Source organism: Indicator indicator, chromosome 18 (assembly GCF_027791375.1).
Source record: "Indicator indicator isolate 239-I01 chromosome 18, UM_Iind_1.1, whole genome shotgun sequence".
Classification (NCBI taxonomy): Eukaryota; Metazoa; Chordata; class Aves; order Piciformes; family Indicatoridae; genus Indicator; species Indicator indicator.
In genome coordinates this window covers 19538112-19564411 of record NC_072027.1, presented here as the reverse complement: position 1 = coordinate 19564411, position 26300 = coordinate 19538112, and the positions used below count along the sequence as shown (strand labels likewise).

General features: G+C 58.0%; 1 protein-coding gene across 1 annotated transcript in view; it reads left to right on the top strand.

Moving 5' to 3' along the window:
• Positions 1-26300, top strand: part of PCDH1 (protocadherin 1) — an 87520-nt gene that overhangs the window by 5941 nt on the left and 55279 nt on the right. Inside the window, exons 2-3 of the mRNA XM_054389212.1 lie at positions 1822-2636; positions 6354-8546. Of these exons, the coding sequence (XP_054245187.1) occupies positions 1822-2636; positions 6354-8546 (3008 nt within the window). The remainder of the gene's footprint in view (positions 1-1821; positions 2637-6353; positions 8547-26300) is intronic.

Sequence of the window (26300 nt, the reverse complement as noted above, 5' to 3'; positions counted from 1 at the left end):
GCCCCTAGACCTCAGAAGGGGAAGCTGTGTTCCCAGAAGGGCTAACAGGGATGGAGGGGCTGAAGAAAGGTGTGGCCATGGCACTTGGGGACATGGCTTAGTGGCCTTGGTGGTGTGAGTCAGTGGTGGGACTTGATCATCTTGGGGAGATTTTTGATCATCTTAGAGGGCTTTTTGCTAATGCAAGAGTGGCGGAGAAGCTGGTGGCTGAGCACAGCAGCAGGCAGGGGCACGTGGCCTGGCACAGCAGAAGCCCTTCTCTGTGGGGCTGGCTGGTGTGTGTGTGCCCTCTGCAGTGTGTGCATGCTGGGAGGAGGTGTGCAGTGCCTGCGGTGCAGTGTTTGCAGTGCTGCGTCTGCAATGCAGGGCGGGCAAGACACTCACTGCTTCCGCTGCAGGGACCACCACGCTGGCACCGGGGTGGGCACCCACTGCCTGCCTGCAGCATCCCAGTCTGGAGTGGGAGGGGGTGGGAAGGAGCAGTGTGCCTGCTGGGTGCCAAGGGAGCTGGCTTGGCTAGCACAGGGTGGGGGGCTGCAGCGAGGGGTGGTGTTGTGCCCACCGCCACAGGGTGCTGGGGCTGTGTAGTGCCAGTGCTCGCTGCGGGGGGACTCCTGGGGGGTATTAATTGCTGGGCTGCAGTGCAGGGTGGGCAGTAGCTCTGTGCTCCTCTCTGTGCCCCTGTTTCTGCTAGGGGTGCAGATGGAAGGCAGTGCCCCGTGAGTGGTGCAGGATGTGTGATAGGCAGGGCTCCTGCATCCCTGCAGTGCCAGCTGGCTGGGTGGGTGGTGCCTTCTCATCTTGTAGTGCCAGGCTGGCAGTGCTGCTGTATTGGCAGTGTGGCTGTGTCCCTGCTGTGGCAGTGCCCAGTGACTCTGCAGTGACGGATGGGAGGTAGTTCTGTAACCTGGCAGTGCCCAGTAACCCTGCACTGATGGATGGGTGGCATCCCTGCAGTGCAGGCAGTGTCCTGTGTCCCTGCAGTGATGGATGGGAGGTAGTTCTGTAACCTGGCAGTGCCCAGTGACCCTGCACTGATGGATGGGTGGCATCCCTGCAGTGTCCTATGTCCCTGCAGTGCTGGACAGGTGACATGCCTGCAGTTCCCCGTGTTCCTGCAGTGCTGAATAGGTGAATTTCCTGCACCCTGTAGTGCCAGGTGGGTGCCAGCCCCACATTCTTGCAGTACCCCATCTCCCTGCAGTGCCAGGTGGGTGCCAGCCACCCCTCCCTCTGCAGAGCAGGCAGAGCCCCTGTCCCTGTTTCTGGAGCACCGGCAGCAGGGTGCAGTGCCCTGTGTCCCTGCCATGCCCGGCAGGCAGTGCCCTGGCAGTTGCTGGCAGACAATGCCCCTGTGTTTCCCTGGTGAGAAGCTGTCTCCGAGGCTGGCCGGCTCCCATCGGGTTGCTGGCAGCGGGCAGCGTGCCGCCTGCCCTGCCAGGGCTGCCTCCTTGGGTCTAATTACAGTTTGTGGCCTGGTGGTGACGAGGAAGGTGGACAGTGGCAGGAGTGGCTTCCTGCAAGCAACAGGAAGCCAGGGCTGAGGTTTCAATGCCAGGGCTGCTCTCTCGGGCAGGGCGTTGCAGGAACTTCCCAAGCCAAGACCGGCTCCTCCCCGGGCACTTGCTTGAGGAGGCTGCCAGGAGACCACGGCTGGGACCAGCTCTGCCAGGAGAGCTCCTGGAACCCATTTCCTTCTCCTCTGGGACCATGCCTGGCCCTGCATGGCACAGGGGGTGCACCCAAAAGGATACCCTGGGGAATCGGGCAGTCCTGAGGACCCCCGCTTGCATAACCTCCGCTGTCTGTGTCTCCTTGCAGCTCCCCTGCAGCGCAGGATGAAGCCTCTGGCATCCTGCCTGGGCCTGTGGCTCCTCTTCCAGCTCCCTGCCCTGGGCTCCGGGACGCGTGCGGTCTACAAGGTGCGGGAGGAGCAACCTCCCAACACCCTCATCGGGAGCCTGGCCTCCGACTATGGCCTCCCAGATGTGGGGCACCTCTACAAGCTGGAAGTGGGGGCCCCATACCTCCGCGTGGATGGCAAGACCGGGGACATCTACACCACGGAGACCTCCATCGACCGGGAGAGCCTGCGTGAGTGCCAGCACCTGCTGCCCGGCCAGCCCTGCTACCTGGAGTTCGAGGTGTCCATCACCGACCTGATCCTGACCAGCGGCCCGCGCCTGCTGGAGGGGCAGATCGAGGTGCTGGACATCAACGACAACACCCCCAACTTCGCCTCCCCCGTCCTCACCCTCTCCATCCCCGAGAACACCAACATCGGCACCCTCTTCCCCATCCCCATGGCCATGGACCGCGACTCTGGCCCCAACGGCGTCGCCTCCTACGAGCTGACGGCCGGGCCGGAGGCACAGGAGCTCTTTGGGCTGCAGGTGGCAGAGGATCAGGATGAGAAGCAGCCTCAGCTGATCGTCATGGGCAACCTGGACAGGGAGCAGTGGGACTCCTACGACCTGACCATCAAGGTGCAGGATGGGGGCAACCCGCCACGGGCCAGCAGCGCCCTGCTCCGCATCACCATCCTGGACATGAACGACAACGCCCCCAAGTTCGAGAAGGCTCTCTACGAGGCTGAGCTCTCGGAAAACAGCCCCGTGGGGCACTCTGTCCTCCAGGTGAGCCTGAGGTCTTTCTTCTCCCCAACTCCTCTTCTAGAATCAAGTCATGGAGTTATTTCATAGAGTCAGAGAATTGTCAGGGTTGGAAGGGACCTCAAGGCTCAGCCAGTCCCAACCCCCCTGCCATGGGCAGGGACACCTCACACCACAGCAGGTTGCTCACAGCCACACCCAGCCTGACCTTAAAAACCTCCAGGGATGAGGCTTCCACCACCTCCCTGGGCAACCTCTGCCAGTCTCTCACCACCCTCATGCTGAACAACTTCTTCTTAACATCCAATCTGAATCTCCCCACTTTTAGTCTTGCTCCATTGCCCCCAGTCCTATCACTTCTGACACCCTCCAAAGTTCCTCCCCAGCTTTCTTGTAGCCCCCTGATTATACTGGAAGGCCACAAGAAGGTCTCCTGAGAGTCTTCTCTTCTCCAGACTGAACAACCCCAACTCTCTCAGTCTTAGTTTCAGTTGGAGAAGGCCTCTAAGGCCATCAAGCCCAACTGTCAACTTAAGACCACCACTTCTCCTGCCTGACTGCAGTAGGGGCGTCCTGGAGAACCTTTATATGGCTGCTTGCTGCCACAGTTCTTCAAGGGAGGAGAGAGCCTAGAAGGGTTGCAAGCCCCAGGAACCCACAGGGCTGGTGGACAGGCAGGAGTCTGGGATGTCACACCTGCAAACATGAGCTTGGAAGGGACGAGCAGGAAGGTGCAGGCAGAATGGAGGCTGCAGGACATGACCACGGGGCAGCAGCAGGGCTGGTGAGGGTGTGGGAGCAAAGCTCAACATTATGGGGAGGTCTGGGACCCGAGGTCCACGGGGAGCCTGGCTTCGTGCCAGGCTTCATGCCAGGATGGTCTGAATGCTGCCTGCAGACAAGACATAGACCCTTTCATAAGCTGCATTCTCTTGGCCACTCCATGGAAACTCAGGAGATGGGGGGCAGGCAACATTCCTGCTGCCCATCCTTGGGGTGGGGAGGGGGGGCTACCCATGACTCTGGGTGTCTGCAGGGACCAGAGGCTCTGCCCAGTCCCAGGTAGTGGTGCAAACTGTTGTTGGGGAGCCTGAGGGCTCGGATCTTGGTGGATGTGGCTTGGAGGGGGCATTGAGATGATAGCAGCAGACATCTGTTTATCTGCAGCTGCCATCTTAATAAGCGGAGCTCAGGCAGCTCTCAGCTGCTGCCTAATTCTGATCTGATTTTTTCCTTTTTTTTTTTTTTTCTCCTTTTTTTTTCAAGAATTCCTTTTTCCCTCTTAAGAGAATGAAAGTTTGGGAGCTGATAAGGGAGCTGCACAACCAGGAGGAGAATGGGTTGAGATGTTGCTACTGCTGCTGCTGCCATTGCTCAGCCTTTATCTTTCAGGGGGAAAATGACTTCCGCTTAGAGATTTATTATTTGATTTTTTTTTTCTCCCTATTTTTAACTTTTTTTTTTTTTTTTTTTTTTTACCTTGCCAGCAGAGGTAAAAGGTGGAATTTACATTTAACAACTTTGGTTCTCCATCCAAATCTGCTGAGCAAGATAACGGTGGAGAAGCAAATGGTGCAGAGAAGAGGCTGCTCGCAGAGCCGATTAAGGGAGGCAAATGTTAGACAAACCTCATCTGCTTCAGAAAGCAAATAATAGGCCTAGAAGCAGGGTTATAGGGATGTGAGCTCCTGATGGGTGGCTGCCATGCAGAGCTTGAGCAGCCTTGGTCCTCTCCTGGCTGTGATCCTCAGTGTGGGGATGGAGCTGGTGCAGTGTAGAGCTGCTGTGGGATGGAGCTGCTGAGGTGTGGAGCTCCTGGGGGCTGATGGAGTTGCTGAGGGATGGAGCTGCTGAGGTGTGGAGCTGCTGTGGGACAATGAAGCTGCTGTGGGATGGAGCTGCTGAGATGTGGAGCTGCTGGGGGATGATGGAGCTGCTGGGGGATGATGGATCTGCTGGGGGATGGAGCTGCTGAGGTGCAGAGCTTCTGGGGGACGATGGAGCTGCTGCAGCTCCACACACCCTCATCTCCTTCCTCTTCATCCTCACCTTGGCCAGTTGAGCCACCCTCCCTGATAGGGGAGGCAGCTGTCAGACAAACCTTACCTGCTTTAGAAAGCAAATAATAGTCCTAGAAGCAGGGTCATGGGTATGTGGAGCTCCTGATGGGTGGCTGCCATGCAGAGCTTGAGCAGCCCTGGTCCTCTCCTGGCTGCACTCCTCAACGTGGGGAAGGAGCTGCTGGGGGATGGAGCTGGTGCAGGATGGAGCTTTTGGGGGAGATGGAGCTGCTGTGGCATTAAGCTGCTGTGTGACGTAGCTGCTTCAGTGTGGAGCTACTGGGGGGATGATGGAGCTGCTGGGGAATGGAGCTGCTGCAGTGTGGAGCTGCTGGGGGATGGTGGAGCTGTTGGGGGATGGTGGAGCTGCTGGGGGACAGTGGAGCTGCTGCAGCACCATGCACCCTCACCTCCTTCCTCTTCATCCTCGCCTTGGCCAGTCGAGCCATCCTCCCTGATTAGGGGAGGCAAAATATTAGACAAACTTGACCTGCTCTAGAAAGCAAATAGTAGGTGTAGAAGCAGGGTTATGGGGATGTGGAGCTCCTGATGGGTGGCTGCCATGCAGAGCTTGAGCAGCCCTGGTCCTCTCCTGCCTTCATTCCTCAATGTGAGGACGGAGCTGCTGGGGGCTGCAGCCTGCTGGGGGCTGGAGCTGCTGCAGTGTGGAGCTGCTGTGGGATGAAGCCGCTGCAGGATGGAGCTGCTGCAGCTCCGCAGATCCTCACCTCCCTTCTCTTCCTCACTTTGGCCAGGCAGCTGCTCAAACCATCCTCTGCGGAAAGGGTTTTGTGGAGAGGGCACATCTGGAGACCTTCCTCCGTGTGCAGCTGCCAGTGGCAGGGGTTCTGGAGGATTCCCTGCCTGATTCCCTTCATGCTGGAGCTGGCGGGAGGGGATCTTGGCCAACCAGCCCAGCTGGTTTTGCAGGAAGAGCAGGGAAAAGCCTCCCTGCCTGCCCCAGGGCCACTCCCAGCTGCTCAGCTGGTCCCAGGCTCTTTGCCCTGTAGTTCTTGGCCCCAGAAGTGGAAATCCTGGTTTTTCCCTTCTGAGCTGTCCTCAGAGGAGGCCTCAGTGGTGGTTTGTGGAAGGGGTCCTGCTGCCTTAGAATCAGAGAGTTGTTTGGCTTGGAAAAGCCCTCTAAGAGTGCTGAGTCCAGCCAACAGCCCAACACCCGATAGCCACTAGACCTTTCTTGTGCCATGGCCACACCTTTCTTGAACACCTCCAGGGGTGGGGACTCCACCACCTCCCTGGGCAGCCTGTGCCAATCCCTGACCACTCTTGCAGCAAAGAAAATTTTCCTCATCTCCAACCTAACCTTCTCCTTGCACAATTTCAGGCCATTGCCGCTCCTTCTATCACCTGAGACTAAGGAGAAGAGCCCAACCCCCACCTCACTGCAACCTCCTTTCAGGGAGCTGCAGAGAGCAATGAGGCCTCCCCTCAGCCTCCTTTTCTCCAGGCTCAACACCCCCAGTTCCCTCAGCTGCTTCTCCCCAGCCCTGTTCTCCAGACCCTTCAGCATCTTTGTTTCTCTCCAGCTTTTCAGCATCTTCATTGCTTTTCAGCATCTTGGTGGCTCTCCAGCATCTTGGTTGCTCTCCAGTGTCTTGGCTGTCCTTCTTCGTGGTTGCCCTTGTCCTCCTGCTCACCATTTCTCCCTCCCCTCCTCCCCTAGGTGAAAGCCAACGACTCGGATCAGGGGGCCAACGCCGAGATCGACTACTCCTTCCACCAAGCCTCGGACATGGTGCGGCGGCTGCTGCGCCTGGACCGCGCCACGGGGCTGATCACCGTGCAGGGCCCCATCGACCGCGAGGACGTCGGCATGCTCAAGTTCTCCGTCATGGCCAAGGACAAGGGCGCCAACCCCAAGAGTGCCCGCGCCCAGGTGGTGGTCAACATCAAGGACATGAACGACAACGCGCCCTCCATTGAGATCCGGGGCATCGGCTTGGTCACCCACCAGGACGGCATGGCCAACATCTCGGAGGACGTGCCGGTGGAGACGGCGGTGGCCCTGGTGCAGGTGTCTGACCGAGATGAGGGGGAAAACGCAGCGGTGACCTGCGTGGTGGCCGGCGACGTCCCCTTCCAGCTGCGGCAGGCCAGCGAGACGGGCAGTGACAGCAAGAAGAAGTACTTTCTGCAGACCACCACCCCGCTGGACTATGAGGCGGTGAAGGAGTACACCATCGAGATCGTGGCGGTGGACTCGGGGAACCCTCCCCTCTCCAGCACCAACTCCCTGAAGGTGCAGGTGGTGGACGTGAATGACAACGCGCCCGTCTTCAGCCAGAGCTACACCGAGGTGGCCTTCCCCGAGAACAATGAGCCCGACGACCTGGTGATGGAGGTGAGCGCCACCGACGCCGACAGCGGCTCCAATGCTCAGCTGGTGTACTCCCTGCTGACCGACCCCTCCTCCAAGGGCTCCTTCAGCATCGACCCCGACTCCGGGGAGATCCGGGTGAAGGCGGTGCTGGACCGAGAGCAGCGGGAGCGCTACGAGTTCTCGGTGGTGGCGGCGGACAAGGGCAGCCCCAGCCTGAAGGGCACGGCGTCCGTGGCCATCAACGTCATGGACAGGAATGACAACGACCCCAAGTTCATGCTGAGCGGCTACAACTTCTCGGTGATGGAGAACATGCCGCCCCTCAGCCCCGTGGGCATGGTGACGGTGATCGATGCCGACAAAGGGGAGAACGCCCGCATCCAGCTGTCGGTGGAGCAGGACAACGGGGACTTCGTCATCCAGAACGGCACTGGCACCATCCTCTCCAGCATCTCCTTCGACCGGGAGCAGCAGAGCACCTACACTTTCCGCCTGAAGGCGGTGGACGGCGGGGACCCTCCGAGGTCTGCCTACGTGGGGGTGACCATCAACGTCCTAGATGAGAACGACAACGCCCCCTTCATCACCTCACCCTCCAACGCCACCTACAAACACATCCTGCCCCACACCAGTCCTGGCCAGCAGGTCAGCAAGGTGAAGGCGGAGGACATCGACTCCGGCGTCAACGCCGAGCTGACCTACAGCATCACGGGGGGCAACCCCTTCGAGCTCTTCCAGATCTCCCCTCAGAGCGGGGACATCACCCTGGAGAAGGAGATCCTGCGCAAGCACCACGGCCTGCACCGCCTGGTGGTGCGCGTCAACGACAAGGGCAAGCCCTCGCGGCACGGCACGGCCCTGGTCCACTTCTACGTCAACGAGACACTGGCCAACCGCACGCTGCTGGACACGCTGGTGGGGCACAGCCTGGACACCCCCCTCGACATAGACATCGCTGGGGACCCTGAGTACGAGCGCAGCAAGCAGAGGAGCAACATCCTCTTTGGGGTCATCGCCGGCATCGTGGCCGTCACCTTGGTCATCGTGCTGGTGGTCCTGGTGCGGTACTGCCGCCAGCGCGAGGCCAAGAGCGGCTACCAGGCGGGCAAGAAGGAGACCAAGGACCTGTACGCCCCCAAGCAGGCCAGCAAAGGTGGGAAGAGCAAGAACAAGGTGAAGAAGAGCAAATCTCCCAAGCCGCCCAAGCCCACAGAGGACGAGGAGGAGACAGGGCTGCAGAAGTCGCTCAAGTTCAACCTGATGAACGACTCCGTCAGCGACAGCCCCCGAATCCACTTGCCCCTCAACTACCCCCCGGGCAGCCCGGACCTGGGGCGCCACTACCGCTCCAACTCGCCCCTGCCCTCCATCCAGCTGCAGCCTCAGTCGCCCTCTGCCTCCAAGAAGCACCAAGTGGTGCAGGACCTGCCGGCCACCAACACCTTTGTTGGCACCGGGGACAACAACTCGACGGGCTCTGAGCAGTACTCGGACTACAGCTACCGCACCAACCCCCAGAAATACACCAACAAGCAGGTAGGAGAGCTCGTCCTGAGGCCGGCCGCGGCCTCCCCCCTGCACCGGGGACCCATCTGGACAGAGGTGTGGGAGTGAGCCTGGACTGGGCCCCCAGCCCTGCATGCGTGGCCTCAGGGGCTGGTGAAGGACTCACCCCGGAGCCGAGCTGCCAAGCCTGGTTGTGGGGTGGGGATGGGTTGGGGGCACATGGTGGGTATCGGCCAAAGACTGTTGAAGGCCTTGTCAGAGCGCCTGGGGCTGGGTCCTGGTGGCGCTGCCTGGGTGACAGTGCCGCGGCGGGCGCTGCATGAGCGTTGTCTTTGCATGTGGAGCTCTGGGGGAGGAATCCTACCCGCTCGGGGCCTCTCTGGGGGCTGGCTGTAAGGGCATTGAGGAGGGCAGTGCCCAACTCTCCCACCCATCCCTCTGCTTGGGGAGGACAGACTGCTCCTGCTTCTGCCACCGCTCTAGGCAACCGGAACTTCCAGCTCTGCCCCAGCCTGGGCAGCAGCCAGAGGTTGCCAGCCCGGCTCTGCTGGTGTGGCTGCACCCCAGAAAAGGAGCTCTGTGCCCTCTGTGGCTGCCCATGCAGGTGGGGCTGGGTGGAGGAGCAAAGCTCTGCCTTTTTCTCAGGCTCAGGCTCCGGCTTCCCCCAGGCTCGGGGCTGTTCCGCCGCAGCCGGTGACAAGCAGGCTTCCAGTTGGTGCCAGCGTCGGGCCTGGAGCTGTGGCTCTGCAGGAGGCACTGCAGAGGGGCAAAGGAGGTGGTGGGGGCAGCGGTGCTTCCTCTGGGCACAGGGGGGGCTGGAGGAGCCGGGCACTGGGGTCTCTGCTGTGTGCTGTCATGGGGTCACTGCTCTTGGTCTGTAGCCAGGGGGTTTCTGCTTGCCTGTGGGGCAGGGTGGAGGTAAGGTGTCGGCTGTGGAGAGGGAAGGGCTGCTCGCTGGTGTGCACTGGAGCTTGGAGCTGTCCCAGGAGGTCGTGGGATGAGGCTGGAGCTTGCAGGAGCCTCTTTGACTCAGGCTGTCTTGGCCAGTTAGCTTGCACCACGTTTCTGCTTTGGCGCCTGTTGGGTCTGTCCTTAACTAGCTAAAGAGGGAGAGGGGTGACAAGTGCCTGTGGCTTTGCCTTCTTCCTGGGGCCCTGTGGGTGAAGACCACCCACTCCCCCCACTCCCAACTGTGCTGTACCCCCTGGAGCCCCCTGCTCCCTTCTTTGTACCCCCATGAGCGGCAGGCTGGGCTCCTGCCGTGGGGCTGAGCTCAGCTGCCCTGTTGGAGTTGACTTCAATAAAGTTTTCTATTTTTGACCGGTTGTGCCTTATTTTCCCCTGCTTCCCCTAAAGGTCTTCTTGCTCCCAGCAGTTTCCCAGGCACGTTCTCCATGTCCTTGGCCACCGGAGCACTGGAGGCTCCGCAGTGCCCAGAAGTGACATTCCCATGGGCCAACCATCTCTACAAGCCATCTACCGCCATCTCCACTGTGCCTCAATGCTGCCAGTCCAGAGGCCTCACTCTGCTGACCCCCTGCCTCCTCAGACTGACATCTCCCATCACTGCCTGGTCACTGTCTGGCCCTCTGAGGACATGTTCCTCCAGGTCATGGCCCACAACATGTACACCCCTCCACCCCCCTGTAGTGTGGACATGGTGACAGCCTGAGCCACCAACCAGCCAGCCCCAGCTGTCCTCCACCCCAACATCCCTCCCTGCATAGCTTCTCCTGGTTCACCTCCACATCGTCTTGAGCCCCACCCGTGTCCCACAGGCAGAGCATGGAGGAGCAGACCCCTGCCAGGCGGTGCCTGGTTAGCACTGACCCAGATGAGGCTGGCAGACACCCACCCACCCCCCACCCGCCCCCCTCCCGCTGTGCTGCCAGAATCAGGACGCTCCCTGCTGCAGATGGAGCCTCTTGCGTCAGCAGTGCTGGGGGGGCAGCACCCCAAGCAGGGCAGCACCCCGAGCAGGGTGCTTGCCCCACCCTGCCATGTGGTGGGCACCCTTGCAGCAAAGGAGAGCTCCTCCCGGGCAGGCTCTCTGCTGCCAGCAGGGCTGCAGGAGGGCAATGGAGCCAGCCAGAAATGCTCTCTGTAAAGATGGCTCTGCCCTTCCTGCAGGACAGCTTGGAGGTGATGATGCTGCCCTGGGGCTTGGCTCAAGGCTCTTAACTCCATCAGGCTGGAGAGAGGATGGCTTCTAGTAGGCAGGAGTAGGTCAGCATCCCTTCCCCAGACCCTGGATGGGGTTGTCTTACACCCCTCTCCCTCCAGTCAAGCATCACATCTCTGGAACCTCCTCCCTGCCCATTCCTTCCTCTTTCTCATGGATTTTCCTTCCAACTGGGGCAAACATCCCTGTGGCCACCACATCAGCTTCACCTCTTCCCCAGGGGCTCCCAACCAGCCTCACCAGGCTGCTGGAGCAGAGGAGCTGTGGTGCTGGGAGAGATTTGCTCATCTGGGGGAACCAGTGCTTCTGGCTTTGGTGGTTTCAGGCCTGTGCCAGCCTTGGCTCTCACAGCCTCCTAGTTTGTTTTGCTAACAGCAGAAGGTTTTATCTTGAACCCGTCCAGGAAGTGTCTGGGCCTCCTGGGGCCTCCTAGGCAGGCAGGGCTGGGACCTGAGGGGAGATGGTGATGGCTGCAGAGGAGGAAAGGAGACACCAGCAACCACCTAAAATAACTGATTCCTTCAGGGCTGGGCAGGGCAGTCTGGGGGCTTGGCTCAGCCTTGCTATCTGCTTCCCTTTGGGAACTTTCTGAGAGATGTTTCCCTTCCTCCCCTTGTCCTCAGCAGCTCTTTGATGAACCTGGGCTGAGAACCCAACCTCTTGGGAGCTGGCGTGGGGAGCGTCTGCTTTCTTCTGCCTCTGTCTCCCAGGCTCCATCCTTTGGGGCTTGTTTTCCTCCTGTGAAGTGTGTGTGTGAGAGTGGAGGGAGGGAGGGAGGCCATGCAGCTTTCCCAGCTGCACCAAGCCAAGACTGGCAGAGGTTGCCCAGGGAGGTGGTGGAAGCCTCACCCCTGGAGGTTTTTGCAGCCAGGCTGGATGTGGCTGTGAGCAACCTGCTGGAGTGTGAGGTGTCCCTGCCCATGGCAGGGGGGTTGGGACTGGCTGATCCTCGAGGTCCCTAACAAGTCTCTGATTCTATCAAGACAGCCCCAAGTCCTCCAGCCCCTCACCCTCTGAGAAGCTTGCTGGAGTGCTGTTACCTTCAGCATGCTGCTGGGAGCTCAGCAGAGGTGGCTGCAGCTACCTGCAGGCTTGAGGAGCACCCTACAGCATTAATTACTCTCAGTGGGAGGAGGTGAGGGTGGGGGGAAGGATAGGAGGACTATTGTAGCCCTAATGGGCAGAGATGAAATTGTCTTGTTTCAGAACGGAGCTTGGAGTCTCTGCAAATTGCAGGTGGAGGAGGTGTGTGCAGATGTCTGGGAAAGTCCTCCTGCCCTCCTGGGTCACTGGAATTTCTCAAGGTCGTTCAGGTGGAACGAGCTGATAAATGGATCCAGCCATGAGCTGCCCATGGGGCTGAGGGTTCTGGGGCCGTTGTGCTCTGCCCAGATTTGGCTCAGGGCTGCAGAAGGCTATATGAGAGGGATCACATTGCTGAGGTCCCAGGGGCTAAGCCACTGCTGACAAGAGTGGGTGGGCTCTGTAGCCCAGCTGTGAATGCAGAGTGGCTTCCCTGAGGTGCTTTGTGGGAGCTGGTGGAGCCAAGAGGAGTGGGGGGCACATTGTGGTGGCTTCTGGGGAGCTGGTGAGGATGCTGAGAGCCTCACCAGCAAGGCAGAAATGTGCCCTGGCACCTGGCAGGGGGGGCTGGGGTGCTTGGAATTGTGACAGGGAGGGAGCAGAGCACCAGGAGGTCTTGGAGAGCTCCAGGTGAAGATCTTCAGCCACAGGAGGCTAAAGCCTGGTGGTGCAGACTGGCCTGTGGAGCTGGAGGCAGCATGGGGGTGTGCAAGCTGTGCCATAGGAGGGGGTGGCAGCAGGGTGTACTGAGTGAGGAGGGGATGGCAGCAGGGTGTGCTGAGCCATAGGAGGGGGTGGCAGCAGGGTGTGCTGAGTGGGGAGGGGGTGGGAGCAGGGTGTGCTGAGCGGGGAGGGGGTGGCAGCAGGGTGTGCTGAGTGAGGAGGGGGTGGCAGCAGGGTGTGCTGAGCGAGGAGGGGGTGGCAGCAGGGTGTGCTGAGCCATAGGAGGGGGTGGCAGCAGGGTGTGCTGAGCGAGGAGGGGGTGGCAGCAGGGTGTGCTGAGCATGAGGAGGGGGTGGCAGCAGGGTGTGCTGAGTGGGGAGGGGGTGGCAGCAGGGTGTGCTGAGCGGGGAGGGGGTGGCAGCAGGGTGTGCTGAGTGGGGAGGGGGTGGCAGCAGGGTGTGCTGAGCGAGGAGGGGGTGGCAGCAGGGTGTGCTGAGTGGGGAGGGGGTGGCAGCAGGGTGTGCTGAGCAAGGAGGGGGTGGCAGCAGGGTGTGCTGAGCAAGGAGGGGGTGGCAGCAGGGTATGCTCAGCTTGTGCTGGTGTGTGGGAGGTACCAGTGGGGTGCTCATGACATGCACCCTGCAGAGGGTTGGCATGGAGGGGTGTGAGCCCTGGGGCAGGAGGATGGGGGGAAGCAGGTCTGGGCTGTGCATCAGGGGTAGGGGATGTGAGGAGGTGCACCTCTGGGAGGAGGTGGTGCAGGGGGGGGGTACAGCCCCTCTCCCCAAAGGAAGTGGCAGCCTGTGCTGCAGTGGGAGGAGGTGTGGAAGGTGGTACCCAGTGGGTACCACGAGGAGAGGTGGCAGAGGGATGTGCACAAGCTGGAAGGCCTGGAGTGATGGCAGTGGGGTGTACAGAGCCTGAAGGTGGCAGGGAGTGACAGCAGGGTGCAGGCAGTGTGCAGCCATGGGCAGGTGAGGACCCCAGTGGTGCTTACTGTCCCTGCCCCACCGAGGAGGGCATCAGCTCTCTCCTATCCGGCAGTCCCTGGCCCCAGCAGTGCTTGAGACCTCATCCTTTGCTCCCTTGGAGGCTCAGCCAGCCTGTGCTACCAGCCCCAGGCTCCTCACATCAGGCTGGGCTGCCTGAGGGGATGCAGCTCTGGCCACTTCCCTTCTTCCCACCCTACTGAGTCAGCTGCTGCTCATTCCTCCCTGCCCTCCTCTTCCTCTCCCTTCTCGCACCCCCAGGTTCTCCCTTGCCTAATGTCCTTGGAGCCAGTGTTGGGCTGTGGTGAGCACAGGCTTGGATATGGGGGACTCCTTCTCTGGAGACTTTCCAACCCCACCTGGATGCATTCCTGTGCAGACTACCCTAAGTGATGCTGCTCTGGCAGGGGGGTTGGGCTGGATGATCTCTGGAGGTCCCTTCCAACCTCTGTTGTGACACTGTGACTTCTTTCTCTTCCCTTCCACTCTCAGGCTGGATCTGCTCTTCTCCATCTCCTGCTTTGCTCAGGCAGTGACCTCCTCTTTCCCTGCTGCTTTCCCAGTCTCTTCTCCCCCCCAGTCTCTTCTGACCTGCTATCTGCTGGCCCTGGCACAGAGGGCTGCTGAGCCCCCTGGCTGGCTCTGCCAGGCAAGCTGTGGGTGCTCTGTGCCATGAAAGCCTTGGCTGTGGGGGCAGTGCCCGCTCCAAGCTGTGCTGATTGATATTCCCAGCACTGCTCTGCCTGCTCAGCCAGGCTCTCAGCTGCAGGGCTGCTCCCTGCACCCACAGCCCTGCCTGCAGCCTGCTCCACAGCCACTCAAAGCCTGGGGCAGCACCTGCAGTGGGAGGTGTCCACAGGGACTCTGGGGTCCCTCTGCCCAGAGAGCAGCTCAGGAGGCTGTGGATGGGGGAGAAGGGCATGCATGCAGTGAAGGGGGAAGGTGGGATGCGGTTGAAAGGGAGTAGAATCACAGGGAAGTTTGGGTTGGAAAAGGCCTCTGGGATCATCCAGTCCAAGCAGCAACCCAGCCCCACCATGGCCACCAAACCATGGCCCCAGGTGCCATGGCCACAGGGTCCTTGAACACCTCCAGGGGTGGGGAATCCACCACCTCCCTGGGCAGCCTCTGCCAATCCCTGACCACTCCTGCAGCAAAGAAATTGTTCCTCATCTCCAACCTAACCCTCCCCTGGCACAATTTCAGGCTACTTCCTCTCCTTCTATCACCTGAGACTAGGGAGCAGAGCCCAACCCCCACCTCACTGCAACCTCCTTTCAGGCAGCTGTAGAAAGCAATGAGGTCTCCCCTCAGCCTCATTTTCTCCAGACTAAACACCTCCAGGTCCCTCAGCTGCTTCTCATCAGACTTGTTCTCTAGACTCTTCAGCATCTTTGTTGTCCTTCCTGAGCACCTCCTTCTGGGCTGCTCCCTGGTGATGTTCTGGGCTGGAATGGAGAGGAGGTTGGGGTAATGAGAGGGTGCTGGATGTAGGGCAGGGTGGGGTGGGGTGCTGCAGGGGAGAGTGGGGGCTAAAGGATGTCATGGAGCAAAGGGGCACAGAGCTGCTCTGTCCCTGGGAACTGTGTCAGCTCAGGGTGGGAAGGGCAGGCCCAGGAGGGTGTGGGGCAGCAGTGAAGAGGTGGCTGCTGTGTGCTTGTGTCCCCAGAGCTGGTGTCCCCCCAGGCTCCCTGGTGCAGCTGGTGTGCAGGAGCAGCTCCTGGCTGGGCTGGCTCCCCTGGGGTGTGCTGGGGTGGGCCACAGAGAGCTGGAGCTCCCCTTCATGGTTTGGAGGGTGTTGAATGTTCAGTCCCTGTGGTTCCCTGTCTTGCCAACATGTTCTTTTGAACGCTGCCCCTGGAGCTGAGCCCTGTGCCAAGCCCAAAGGACATTCCTCCTCCTCCTCCTCTTCCTCCTCCACCCTCCATCACCACGCAGAGCTGCTGTGTGAGAGCAGCTGCCCATGAAAGCCTGGGCACAGCCCATCTCCAGGGCACACCTGTGCTCCTGCACACTGCCCTCCCAAGCCAGGCCACCCCAGCTGTAGTTGCACAACCCAAGCTCTGCTCTGAGGAGAAATCAATGTGCTCAGTGGAGGTTACTCCCAGAGAGACTCTTCCCACAGTCCCCACTTCCTTCAGTGCCCCAGGAAGCATCCAGGCTGCTCAGCTGAGGCAGGGAAGGGTTGAACATGGGAGAAGAGGGACACAAGTCACCTCTTGGTCCCCCTCAGGCCACCTCTGGTGCTAGCTGCAGCATCCATCAGTCCAAGCTGGATGAAGCTTGGTCTTGGTTTCCCCTCTGGAAGTCAGGGTCACCTCTGACTCAGGTTCACTCAGCCTGCCCCTAGTAGGTCCCATGCTGGCTTTGTCTTCTCTCTAGAGTCCTGAGATTTTCTGGAGGTCTCAGTCTGCACTCTTGAGGACCTGATTTCCATGTCCACCTCGCCTTTCCTAGAGGGGTTCTTGACTCAGCTCTGTGGTTGAGAGCACAAGAGGAGGGTTCAGACAAAGGAACAGCTGAACAACTCCCCAGCATCCCTTAAAACATCTCCTGGTTGTTTTTCATCAAAGTCTTCCCATGGTGTAGGCTCTTTGCTGCCTCAGTGCTTTGGGTGCTCACAGGAAGGAGTGGGTGGGAGAGGAGATTTGTGGCAGTGACCTGTTAGGAGGGCAGGAGAAGGCTCCTACGTGGTCTCATCTTTCACATCCATATCAGCATTCACAGCCCAGAGAGCCCTAAAGATGCCTCTGCCCCAGTAGGCAAACATCTTTCTGAGCACCTCTGGGCTTGCACAATGCCCTCCTCTTGATCTCTGATCTAATCATGGCATGTGGCAAGCACCCATCCTGGCAGGTGCCAGCAAAGCTGTCTCCAGGGAGGCATCATGCTGGGAGGGCAGCGAATCACCACCTCCCCTTGGACCCAATCCTGCTCCAGGGTGCAGTGGAGTGGAGTGGCCTGATTCAGGTCCTCTGGGACATCTCCAGAGGCCCAAATAACCTGAAAGCCTGGAGCTGTGAAGTTCTCACCTGGCCTGGTTTCCACAGGCTCCAAACTCCCCTGATGCCAGGGAGAGTCTTGACAAATACCCATCCCTGCCTGGGGGACACCTTCTTGTCTGAGATTGGGATTGAGCTGGGGGGACACCTTCTTGTCTGAGCTTGGGATTGAGCTGGGGGGACACCTTCTTGTCTGAGCTTGGGGGACACCTTGTCTGAGCTTGGGACTGAGCTTGGGGGGACACCTTCTTGTCTGAGCTTGGGACTGAGCTTGGGATTGAGCTTGGGGGGACCTTCTTGTCTGAGCCTGTGACTGAGCTTGGGACTGAGCTTGGGGGGCACCTTCTTGTCTGAGCTTGGGACTGAGCTTGGGACTGAGCTTGGGGGGTACCTTGTCTGAGCTTGGGACTGAGCTTGGGACTGAGCTTGGGACTGAGCTTGGGGGGAGACCTTCTTATCTGAGCTTGGGACTGAGCCTGGGGGAGGACCTTCTTTTCTGAGCTTGGTTCTGAGCTGGTGCTCAAAATGTCTTGCTAATGTGATGTCTGATGTTCCTCTTACACTAATCTCTTCATCTTTCTCTACTTCTTCATCAAAAGCTCTCCAGCCCAGCAGAAAGCCAGCTCAGGATTTCAGATGTGTGAAGAGCCCTTCATTACTATTCAGGCTGGGCAAGACCTTTTTGGGGTGTTGTGATTCAAGGCCCTGGGAATGCCTGAAGGAGCTTGGGCTCTTTTTTTTTTTTTTTTTCTTTTTCCTTTTCTTTCCAAGGATTTCAAGTAGATCACAGTTTATTAGGGACTATCAGGATGTCTCTTGCCCAGAGAAGAAAGCTCAGAAACCTTCTCTAATGTTCAGAGGTTTTTTTTCTTGAGCCACGATTTGCAAAGTCTGGCCCAAGGTCTTGACAGCTCCCCTAGGATTTGGGGATAGGGAAAGCAAGCTGGCCTCAGATCATTCAACTTCTCATGCTCAGCAAGAGCTGAAGGGTGGGGAGCAAGAAGATGGGGCCAGACTCTTGCCAGTGGTGCCCAGTGACAGAACAGGAAGCAATGGGCACAAAGTGGAACCCAGGAGGAGAAACCCGTTTGGTGTCAAGATCTGTCTGAGGAGCAAAGCCTGAGAGCCTGCAGAAGAGCAGCCCCAGAGGGGAGCTGAGCAATGCTCAGCAAGAGCTAAAGGAGCTGTGGGGGGCAAGAGGCTGGGGCCAGACTCTGCTCAGTGGTGCCCAGGGACAGCACAAGGGGCAAGGGGCACAAAGTGGCACTCAGGAGGTTGCATCTGAAGAGGAGGAGAAAGTTGTTTGTTGTGAGGGTGCTGGAGGGCTGGAGCAGGCTGGCCAGAGAGGTTGTGGAGTGTCCTTGTGTGGAGAGCTTCCAACCCCCCCTGGGCATTGTGCTGCTGGGCAAGCTGCTGTGGGTGCCCTGCTGGAGCAGGGGCTTGGGCTGGCTGAGCTCCAGAGCTCCCTTCCAACCTCCAACGTTCTGTGCCGCTGAGAATGGTAATGACAGAGCAGTGCAGGCAAAATAAGTGACCTCAGCAAGCCTTACAACATCACTTGCCTTACCTGTTTGCTGTCCCCACATGAGGGCTTGTCTCACCCAGTGTCATCAGTCACCATCAGGTGCAGGTTGGTTGCAGACCACTAAAGCGAAGGCTCCGCCGCCGTCTGCTGCGTGTTGGTTCACAGCCCAAGCAGCAACAGCTCCTGCCCTCTGCCTAGGGAAAGGGAAATGGGCTAGAAAGCAGGGCTGACAGCAGGACAAAATGGGCAATTTGGAAAGAAAGCAGCAAGAAGTGACTGGGTTGAGGAGTGGCTCAAGAGCAGCCTGGAGGAGAAGGACGTGAGGGTGTCAGTCAGTGACAAACTCCCCAGGAGCCAGCAGTGGTCCCTGGCAGCCCAGAGCCAGCTGTGTGCTGAGCTGCATCCAGAGCAGGGAGAGCAGCAGCACAGGGAGGGGATTCTGCCCTCTGCTCTGCTCTGCTCAGACCCCACCTGCAGCACTGCCTCCAGTTTTGGGGCCCCCAGCACAAGAAGGATCTGGAGCTGCTGGAGAGGGTCCAGAGGAGGCCACAATGATCAGAGGGCTGCAGAACCTCCCCTGTGGGGACAGGCTGGGAGAGTTGGGGCTGTTCAGCCTGGAGAAGAGAAGGCTCCAGGGAGACCTCAGAGCAGCCTTCCAGTACCTGAAGGAGCTCCAGGAGAGCTGGGAAGGGACTTTGGACAAGGGCTGGGAGTGCCAGGAGGAGGGACAATGGCTTTGAGCTGGGAGAGGGGAGATGGAGACTGGAGATGAGGAAGAAATTCTTTCTAACAAGGGTGGGGAGAGACTGACACAGGTTGCCCAGGGAGGCTGTGTCTGTCCCCTGCCTGGAGGTGTTCAGGGCCAGGCTGGATGAGGCCTTGAGCAAGCTGGGCTGGTGGGAGGTGTCCCTGCCCATGGCAGGGGGGTTGGAACTGGATGATCCTGAAGGTCTCTTCTATGTTTTTTTCTTTCCATTTTGGCTCCTCTCCCTCAGCCAAATCTCATGCAGATACCTTCCTCTATACCCAGAGATGCACAAGGAGATATTTCTTCCTAATAACTTCTTAGGGCTGGGCTCCTGCTGACCTTTCTGAATTCAGCTTCATAACCAACACCTGGCTGCAATTCTGCACTGAAAGTTACCTTTGCCAGAGCATCATTTCCCCATTTTTCTGTGTCAGCAAAGGTATTTCCCACCCCCTGCTCCTGCTCTGGAAGGAGAAACCTGCTTGACAAATGATCTGATTGCAGCCAGTGGACATTTTTCCACACCAAGCCTTCCCTTGAAGCACTCTTCCTTAGCTGGCTTTGTTTTAGAACCCTGACCCCCTGCTCCCTCCCTCAGAGCTTTCAGTCCTCTCTGTCAGCTCCACTGGGTGCAACTGGGAACCAGCTTAGCTTATTGCTTATTCCCAAGCATTCTTTTGCCTACTCTACAGCTGCTGGATTCCTTGAGGGCTTTGCTTCAAGCCTTGCTCCCAGTCTTGGAACCTTTTTTCTCCCTGGGATGGTTTTAAAGGCGATTATGAGACCTCCTTCTGTGGCCTGAGCAATTTCAGGTCTCAACCAAAGGGCTCTATTATCAGCTTGAATATGATAGACATTGCAGGAGTGCAGGGTCAGCCCCATTTAGACATCATTCCAGAAGGAATTTTTTATAGATCTTATGATCCATTATTTCCATATTTTCCTTTCCAGTCTCCATTGCAAATCAAAGATGAAAAAAAGAAAAAAAAAATAAACCCGAAAGGCAAATTGCACCTCCTGGATGGGCTCAGAGCTCTGATAGGCTTGAGAGGTGAGGCAACCTCTGTCCTCAGGCTGTCTAAAATGGGTTTCTAATTGTGTTAGGTCTTGCTAGGAGTTAGATGAATTCACTCAGACCAGGCAGGTTGGCACCAGGCTTCGGCAGCTTCTTTGAGCTTCATGCAAATTTCAGGAGGCTTGGGGGCAACCTGTGTGGAGCCAGCCCATTTTGCCCACATTTATTCATTAAAGAGTGCCTCAGGAGCTGCTGGCCATTTCAGGAGGGCTGCTCTGCTATCATTATTGCAGCAGGACTCGGTGCCACCTCTCTTCTGGCTGCAAGGTCAGCGCCGGCTAATCATCAGCGGTGGAAGCGGTGCCCATTAGAAGAGGGAGCAGCTGCTTTGCAGCTCATACCTGGGATTGGGAGGTGGCATTCACGTGGATTCATGGCATCCTGCAATCCTTGAGGTTGGAAAAAGGCCTTTCAGATCATCAAGACCAACTGCAGCCCAGCTACCATGACCACGAAGCTGTATTCTGAAGCTTTGCATCTGTACGGTTGTTGAACGCTTCCAGGGATGGGGACTCCACCACTCCAGGATGTGGACTCCACCACTCCAGGATGGGGACTCCACCACTCCAGGATGGGGACTCCACCACTCCAGGGATGGGGACTCCACCACTCCAGGGATGGGGACTCCACCACTACAGGGATAGGGACTCCACCACTCCAGGGATAGGGACTCCACCACTCCAGGATGGGGACTCCACCACTCCAGGATGGGGACTTCACCACTCCAGGGATGGGGACTCCACCACTCCAGGGATAGGGACTCCACCACTCCAGGGATAGGGACTCCACCACTCCAGGGATGGGGACTCCACCACTCCAGGATGGGGACTCCACCACTCCAGGGATAGGGACTCCACCACTCCAGGGATAGGGACTCCACCACTCCAGGATGGGGACTCCACCACTCCAGGGATGGGGACTCCACCACTACAGGGATAGGGACTCCACCACTCCAGGGATAGGGACTCCACCACTCCAGGGATGGGGACTCCACCACTCCAGGATGGGGACTCCACCACTCCAGGGATGGGGACTCCACCACTCCAGGGATGGGGACTCCACCACTCCAGGGATAGGGACTCCACCACTCCAGGGCTGGGGACTCCACCACATCCACGGATGGGGATTCCACCACTCCAGGATGTGGACTCCATCACTCCAGGGCTGGGGACTCCATCACTCCAGGGCTGGGGACTCCACCACCTCCACGGATGGGGATTCCACCACTTCCAGGAATGGGGGCTCCACCACCTCCCTGGGCAGCCTGTTCCAGTCCCTGATGACTCTTGCAGGAAAAACCTTTCCTACCATGCAATCTAAACCTCCCCTGCTTATCTTTCCTCCAGTTGTGGGTTCCTTCTGTAGCTTCCTTTGTCAAGAGTGAGAGAACTAAAGGGCTATGGGGAGCAATCCTCACTTCAGGCACAGGGGTGGGCACCAGGATTTGTGGGCACAGCACAGCCACCAGACAGGCTCACAGGATGTTAGGGGTTGGAAGGGACCTCTGGAGATCTTCAAGTCCTACCCCTCCTGCCAGAGCAGGAGCATAGAATCCAGCACAGGTCACCCAGGAACACATCCAGACAGGGCTGGAAAGTCTCCAGAGATGGAGACTCCACAACCTCTCTGGGCAGCCTGCTCCAGTGCTCTGTGACCCTCACAGTAAAGAAGTTCCTCCTCATGTTGAGGTGGAACCTCTTGTGCTGTGGTTTCTATCCATTGTTCCTTGTTCTTTCCCAGGGCACAAGTGAGCAGAGCCTGTCCCTGTCCTTCCCTTCCTGACCCCCAGCCCTCGGATATTGATGGACATTGTTCAGATCCTCTCTCAGTCTTCTCCTCTCCCAGGTCTCTCAGCCTTTCTTCAGAAGGCACACCATCCTTTCCTTGAGAACCTGGATGGTTCTTGGCAATCCCAGCCCAGCTTTCCTTGAGGCTTGCCCTGGTTTCCATGGGCATAATCTTACCCTCAGCCTCCTGCTCTGAAGCCTGATGCTGTCTGCTCCTCTCCAGACATGACATCAGCACATCCAATAAATCATTGAATCATAGAATGGTCTGGGCTGGAAGGGACCTCCAAAGCTCATCCAGTCCAAGCCCCTCTGCACTCAGCAGGGACATCCCAGCTAGATCAGGTTGCACACAGCCCTGTCCAGCCTCACCTTGAATATCTCCAGGGATGGAGCCTCAACCACCTCCCTGGGCAACCTGTTGCAGTGTTCCACCACCCTCCTGGTGCAGAACTTGTTCCTCACATCCAATCTCAATCTGCTCTGCTCTACTTTGAAGCCATTGCCTCTCATCCTGTCCCTGCAGACCTTTGCAAGTAGCCTTCCTGTAGCCCCCTTCAGGTACTGGAAGGCTGCTCTGAGGTCTCCCCAGAGCCTTCCCTTCTCCAGGCTGTCCTTCATGACTGGTGGGGGGTTCCACCTTCCCAGCAGGTCCTGCAGGCATGCAGCAGTAGGTTTCCTGTGTTTGTTGTTCCTGGAAACCATAGTGGGATGGGGAAGAGGCTGTGCAGCAGGCACAAGGCTTCCCTGAGCACCTCTGTGATGGGCTCCAGCCTTGCTTCTCCTGGGAAAGGAGAGCTGCACCTCAAGGAGGGGAGAACTGAGCTGCCCAGGGGCTGATGGACTCCAGGTCCTGCATTGGTGCTCCTTCCACCACTGCATCACTGAGAACAGAGTCAGATCTTCTTTCTCTTGGCCTTGGAGGCCAGTCCCTCTGCAACCTACTTGTAGCCCCCTTCTGGTGCTGGCAGGTCACTATTAGGTCTCCCTGGAGCCTCCTCTTCCCCAGGCTGAACCCTCCCAGTTTCTGGTACTGGAAGGTCATTATTAGGTTTCCCTTAAGCCTCTTCTTCCCCAGGCTGAACACCCCCAGCTCCCACAGCCTGGCCTCATAGCAGAGCTGCTCCAACCCCCTGAGCATTTTTGTGGCCCTCCTCTGGACCTGCTCCATCATCTCTCCCCCCTCACCCTCCCTGTGCAGCAGAGCCTCCCTCCATGAGGAGCTGGATCTGAGAGGGTTGGGGCATGGCCATCATCATCTCTCAGAATCAGAGATCCTTTGTAATTTGGGGGCATGCTCCCTGGGCTGATCACCAGGGGTGGGGGGTGGCTTTCTTTCTTTTGGTCAGTCCCCAGGGGTGTTGCCTAGCTCCAGAGCTCTGTAACAGAGATGATTTGATGAATTCCTCCCCAGTTGCCTAACCCATGTGTTACAATGGCTCCCTTGTCACTGAGTTTTGCATTCTGGACGTTGCCTTTCACTTGCAGCCCTGTGAGATGCTGCATTGTGGGGGCTGTTGGGGAAGCAAGCTCCTCTGGCAGCTGGCTGGAAGGCTGTGGAGGCTTCTGGCATGTGGGGAGGTGCAGGAGCAACCAGAGGCTGCCAGAGGAGTACAGCAGTGGTGCATCCCCCTTCAGCAGAGAGCTACTTGAGGGTTTGGGCATTCCCATCAAGGTAGTTGATGGAAATCAAAGATGCAGCCCAGGCTGCATCCAAAGCAGCATTGCCAGCAGAGCCTGAGAGGTGATTCTGCCACTTGGCTCTGCTGAGACCTCACCTGCCGTGCTGTGTGCAGCTCTGGAGCCCTCAGCACAGGAAGGACCTGGAGCTGATGGAGAGGGTCCAGAGGAGGCCATGGAATGCTCAGGGGGTTGGAGCAGCTCTGCTCTGAGGCCAGGCTGAGGGAGCTGGGGGTGTTCAGCCTGGAGAAGAGAAGGCTCCAGGGAGACCTTAGAGCAGCTTCCAGTACCTGAAGGAGGCTACAGGAAGGCTGCAGAGAGACTGTTTGCAAAGGCCTGCAGGGACAGGAGCAGGGACAATGGTTTGGAATGAGAGCAGAGCAGATTGAGATTGGATGTGAGGAACAAGTTCTGCACCAGGAGGGTGGTGGAGCAATGGAAGATGTTGCCCAGGGAGGTGGTGGTTGAGGCTCTAGCCCTGGAGATACTCAAGGTGAGGCTGGACAGGGCTCTGGGCGACCTGATCTAGTGGAGGATGTCCCTGCTGAGTGCAGGGGGCTGGACTGGATGAGCTTTGGATGTCCCTTCCAACACAACCCCTTCTATGACTCTATGTTTCTATGCTTCTATGATTCCATGGCTCTATGATTCCATGACTTTATGACTCCATGACTCTATGATTCCACGATCTGAGTACTTCCATCAAGATATTTCTCTTGGATATTTCTCTGGAGGTGCTTGATGATTTGGGTGTTTCCACCACTCCAGCATTAATCAGGTTCAAGGTGGCTCATCCCTGTGGGACCTGTTGCACTGAACCATTCCTGTTGGCAAGGAAAAAAGTTGCCTGAGGTAGATTTGAAGGTTTCCTGTGCTGGATTTGAAGGTTTCTTTTGTGAAAAAAGTGCAATTCAGACACTCCCCCAGGGCAGATCTGGGTCTGTGTGGCATGGAGAAAGAGAGGTTGAGGGGGGAGCTTATCAATGCTCACAGATATGCAGGGTGGGTGTCAGGAGGATGAGACTAGACTCTTCTCAGTGGTCCCCAGAGGTAGGACAAGAGGTGATGAGCACAAACTTGACCATAGGCAGTTCCATCTAAACATGAGGAGGAACTTCTGTACTTTCAGCACTGGGGCAGGCTGCCCAGAGAGGTGGTGGAGTCTCCATCTCTGGAGGCTTTTAAGGCCAGCCTGGAAGTGTTTTATTGTGATCTGCTTTAGGTGGTCCTGCTGTGGCAGGGGGGTTGGACTCAGTGAGGTCCCTTCCAGCCCCCTACCATCCTGTGATGCTGTGACTCTGACTCTTTGGCTGAGTTTGTTTTCCCCATGTTTAGAGAGGAGAATCAGCTTGGGATGAGAGCTGGAGACAGTTGTACTGAAGGGCAGAGGGGCTGAGGAGGGAGAGGGTTCCCTTAACCTCCCTCCAACATCCTTGATTGGAGACCCCGTGGCTGAGGGCATCAGGATAGAGGATCCAGTTCCCCTATGAGGATAGGCAGGAAGAGTTGGGGCTGGAGATGAGAAGGCTCTGGGGAGACCTTAGAGCAGCCTTCCAGTACCTGCAGAATGCTCCAGGAGAGCTGGGGAGGGACTTTGGACAAGGGCTGGGAGTGCCAGGAGGAGGGACAATGGCTTTGAGCTGGGAGAGAGGACATGGAGACTGGAGATGAGGAAGGAATTGTTGAGAGTGAGGGTGGGGAGACACTGGCACAGGTTGCCCAGGGAGGCTGTGGGTATCCTCTCCCTGGAGGTGTTCAGGGCCAGGCTGGATGAGGCCTTGAGCAAGCTGGGCTGGTGGGAGGTGTCCCTGCCCATGGCAGGGGGTTGGCACTGGATGATCCTGAAGGTCCCTCCCAACCCAACCCATTCCATGATCCCTTTGACAGGGCCTGGTGCTGTGGGGTTTGGAGGTGTGCAGCCAGGAGCAGGCATCCAGAGGAAGGCTCAGGAAGATGTCTCATCCAAACAAGCCCCTGCTAGAGCCAAAAAGAAAGTGCAACCATGCTTCTCAGGTTGTGGCAGAGCTGCTGGGATGGGCAGAGGGCTGGGAAGCAGCAGAGCTGGGCTGGCCTGGCCTGCCTGGTGTCTGCAGGGGGACCTGCTGCACATCCTTGCATGCTGCAGCTGACAGAGCTCAGAGCTGGGAAGTTGGGAGTGGGCAGAGTGAGCAGCAATTACTCATATTTGCTCACAAGCCTGCAGGTAGGAGAAGCTCAAGGAAAAAATTAGCAGGCAGCAGCTGTAGAAAGCAAAAGGAAGTGCTTTGCCTTCCAGCACACGGGCAGCAGTGCTGCAGGGTGATGCCAGGGAGGCCAGAAAGCAGGCATGGACCCAAAAGAGCACTTCACAGGGGGTGAAGGAGGTCATCACATGGCTGAGATGCAAGCAAGTCCTTGCTCAGGGCTAAAAAGAGCCAGCCCTGAGCTGTGGTGCTGCAGAAACCCACAGGATTGGGAGCTAGATGATCTTGAAGGTCCCTGCCAACCCAAACCATTCTATGAGTCTGTGATTTCCCAGAGGGGAAAGTCTTCATCCAAGCATCCCCCAGACCTGGAGGCAGCCACTGGTGATGCTGCTCCCCTGTAGAAAGTGGAGATGGGACCTCAGGCTGCTCCTCAGATGTCCAGGCTGGGACTGACAGTTCTGCCCTCCCCATCAGGAAGAGGAGACCAAGCCCTGGGAAGCCCTTGAAAGGTGGTTTTTGAGAGCCACAGTTCCTCAGCTAATAGACAGCTCTGCCCCAGATCCCCTCCCTGGGCAGTGGCAGAGTGGTGCCAGCAGCTGGAAATAGAAAAAAAAAAAACAAAAACAATAAATACTGGGAGGGGGGAGGAGAAGGAAAAAGGGAGGAGAGTGCAGAATGTAGAAATGAGGAGTTATGGAGTGGAGAAAATTGACAAGGAGAGCCAAAAACGTTGGGGGCAAATCAATCCTGACAAGCTGAGTGATGTGAGCAGGGCTTGAAAAACCTGCTGGAGAGAGATGGGATCCAGCAGCTGGCAAACGGAGGCTGGGAAATAGCTAATTATGGAGAAAAATGCAAAAGGAT